Source organism: Stomoxys calcitrans, chromosome 3 (genome assembly GCF_963082655.1).
Source record: "Stomoxys calcitrans chromosome 3, idStoCalc2.1, whole genome shotgun sequence".
Taxonomy (NCBI): Eukaryota; Metazoa; Arthropoda; class Insecta; order Diptera; family Muscidae; genus Stomoxys; species Stomoxys calcitrans.
The window spans coordinates 75,761,175-75,764,099 of NC_081554.1; the positions used below are offsets into that span (position 1 = coordinate 75,761,175).

At 37.4% G+C, this 2,925-nt stretch overlaps 1 protein-coding gene across 1 annotated transcript; it reads right to left on the reverse strand.

Moving 5' to 3' along the window:
- Positions 1-1,858: 1,858 nt before the first annotated feature.
- Positions 1,859-2,611, reverse strand: LOC131995865 (uncharacterized). The gene is made up of 2 exons (XM_059365100.1): positions 2,160-2,611; positions 1,859-2,083 (listed from the first exon to the last, which is right to left on the reverse strand). The coding sequence occupies exons 1-2, from the start codon at positions 2,593-2,595 to the stop codon at positions 1,863-1,865; spliced, it is 657 nt and encodes a 218-aa protein (XP_059221083.1). The 5' UTR covers positions 2,596-2,611; the 3' UTR covers positions 1,859-1,862.
- Between the last annotated feature and the right edge of the window lie 314 nt (positions 2,612-2,925).

Consider the following 2,925-nt stretch of genomic DNA (forward strand, 5'->3'; position numbering starts at 1 on the left):
CATTAACCACGCTCGACAACCCTGTCTATTAGCTGTACTTTTCCCATCGCATGTGTTTTCGTGTAATGCCAGATTTTTGTACCCACTTAGGAAGGAAGGATGGGGGTATATTCATTTTGTCATTACGTTTGCAACACATCGAAATATCCATTTCCGACCCTTTAAGTATATATATTATTGATCAGAATAAAAATCTTAGACGAGCTAGCCATGTCCGTCCGTCTGTCTGTTGAAATCACGCTACTGTCTTTAAAAATAAAGATACTGAGCTGAAATTTTTCACAGATTCTTTTTTTTGTCCATAATCAGGTTAAGTTCGAAGATGGACTATATCATCATATAGCCCCCGTATAGACCGATCCGCCGGGTCCGATGGGCCAGATCGGTCTAGATTTGGATATAGCTGCCATATAGACCCATCCGCCGAATTAGGGTCTTAGGCACATAAAAGCCACATTTATTTCCCGGTTTTGCTGAAATTTGAGACAGTCAGTTGTGCTAGGTCCTTCGACATCCTCCTTCAATTTGGACCAGATCGGTTTAGATTTGGATATAGCTGCCTTATAGACCGATCTCTCGATTTAAGGTCTTGCGCCCATAGAAGGCGCATTTGTTGTCCGATTTTGCCAAAATTTGGGACAGTGAGTTGTGTACAGCCCTACGACATCCTTCTTTAAATTGGCCCAGATCGGTCCAGATTTGAATATAGAATCGCATATGAGCTTTATTGGTCTACGGATTTAAGTTTGGTGTACTCCATTCCTAAAATACTTCAATTCAGCCCGATATTTTCATGATGTCTGATTTAGTGGTGTTTTCGGTGGCCCCTCAGATACTTGGCCCTGAAAAAATATCAGCATTGTGCTCTTCTCTCAATTACCATTTATTTAAACCCCATATTGCCATTGGTTTAAGAGGAGTTTACAGGATGAGGCGTCCCCCAAACACATGGCCCCAAAATAGGCTATCATTTGGATATTAAATTCTTATTCTACTCCTAAAAACCTTTATTTGAGTCCCATATTGCGATGGTCACTAAAAAATTGCTGTTTAATGGGTAATTTGGGAAAGGGGTAGACCGCCAGAAAATTTGTTTCGAAAATGGGTATCAATTCTACTCTACCAATACCTTTCACTTAAGCTCCACATTGACGTGGTCGGTAATTATGCCCGATTTAGGGGTGTTTTGGAGCTTGGGTGGTCCCCCTAGCACTTGGTCCGACAATAGGATATCAGTTACGTTTTCTTTTCTTAAATACCTTTCATTTGAGTCTCATATTGTCGTGACTGGTCTAAATATATGTTTGGTAGGTTTTAGGGTGTGGCGGCCCTCCTAGGTACCCCATCCAAAATTTAGATACCAAATTTTTATTTTTAGGGTACTTTATGAGAGCACACAAAATTTCGCTTAAATCGCACCACCCATCTCCGAGATGTGGCGCTTCTGAAAATAAGGGTAAGGGGGAGGGTCCGCCCCACATTGGTTCAAGTTCATTGAACGAGCGGCTAAAAATAGAAGAAGTTGTCGAAGGACAATGAAACTTGGCACATAGGCATTTTTTGTTTGAATCAAGAAAAAATGGAAAAATCAAAATGATCCGCCCACTTTTACGCCCACCTCCCATACAAAGTAAAAATTAAATTTTGACCTACGGCATTGTTTTTTGGCACATAGCATTTTTAAACACTCAGAATCATTTGTGTGAAATTTGAAAAATATCCGCCCACTTTTAATTTTTAATGCATCAATTCAATTTTCACAAAAAGTAATTATTATAATTGTAGAATGGGCTCCTGAAAATATATACCTGATCCGCCCACTTTTACGGCCACCTCCCATAGAAAAAACATGAATAAATAAATTAAGCATAGTCTTTTAATAATTTTTTAACATCATTATCGTACTCCAATTTTTTGATTTGCAGCTTTGAGCGAAATCTATTTATAAATGGGTCTGAAGACAATAAAAGGTTATGCATTACATCTTCATTAGTGGCTACACGTCCAATTCTTCGCGAATGATGTAATCTATAGGCTCTATAATCTTTATTCCTCGCTTCCTGAGCTTCTTCGGACAGCATACCTGATACAAACAATCAATTAAAATGTAAAAAATGAAAATTAAATCATTGAATAAGGGCCTTTAAATAGAGACATACCTATTGGCAGAATAGCTTCTGCTATAATTTTGCTACCATGCACCAGAATCTTATGCACAGTTACAGGCATGTAGTACCAGCCATAGAGATCAACAAACAACTTGGCAGTATCCATGCAATATATATGAAATTTGCTAGTGTCGACTGCTGCATTACAATTTATTGCGGCCAAAATAATTTTAAATCTATGTATTAACTCTTCTTTTATTCCAATTACGTCTGCAGTTTTGGCTGGATTTTCGAAAAACCTTCTTGCCGTATTGCCATCGTTTGTTGTGCCCATACCTTGCTTCACCGCGTCCACATTTATGCCCAGTGTCAACTTTAATCTCTTCCCAATTTCAGCTTTATTTGCCGCCATTTCAATTTTTGTGTAACTATCTGTTCTCCATTTTTTGAAACTTAGACGGTAAGAAATGTGCAGAATGCACTCCATAAATTTGATTCTCGCATGCAAGACATGCATGTAGACATTTTTCAGCCAATTTTCATTAAGATCAAGAAATCTGGTTTTTATGCGTCTTGCTTTTTGCCATCTATCTTTGAACTTTGTAAAAAAGTTTTTTTTCAAAAATCCAGTAAAGACTTCAACATCCTCAGCAGTCATTCCTTCATTGCTATTTGCAATGACTTCGACAGTAACATCAATATCACTGTTGTTATCAATTAATATTTCGCAAATATTTAAATAAGAAATTGTTACATTTTCCATAATTAATAAAATTAAATCTTGATATCACTTAAAAACACACCTCTTATCACTGCA

Coding starts and splice junctions, on each gene's coding strand:
- LOC131995865 (XM_059365100.1), bottom strand. CDS start 2,595: ATGGAGTGCATTCTGCACATTTCTTACCGTCTAAGTTTCAAAAAATGG. Junction 2,084..2,159: donor AGAAGCTATTCTGCCAATAG/GTATGTCTCTAT, acceptor TGTTTGTATCAG/GTATGCTGTCCGAAGAAGCT.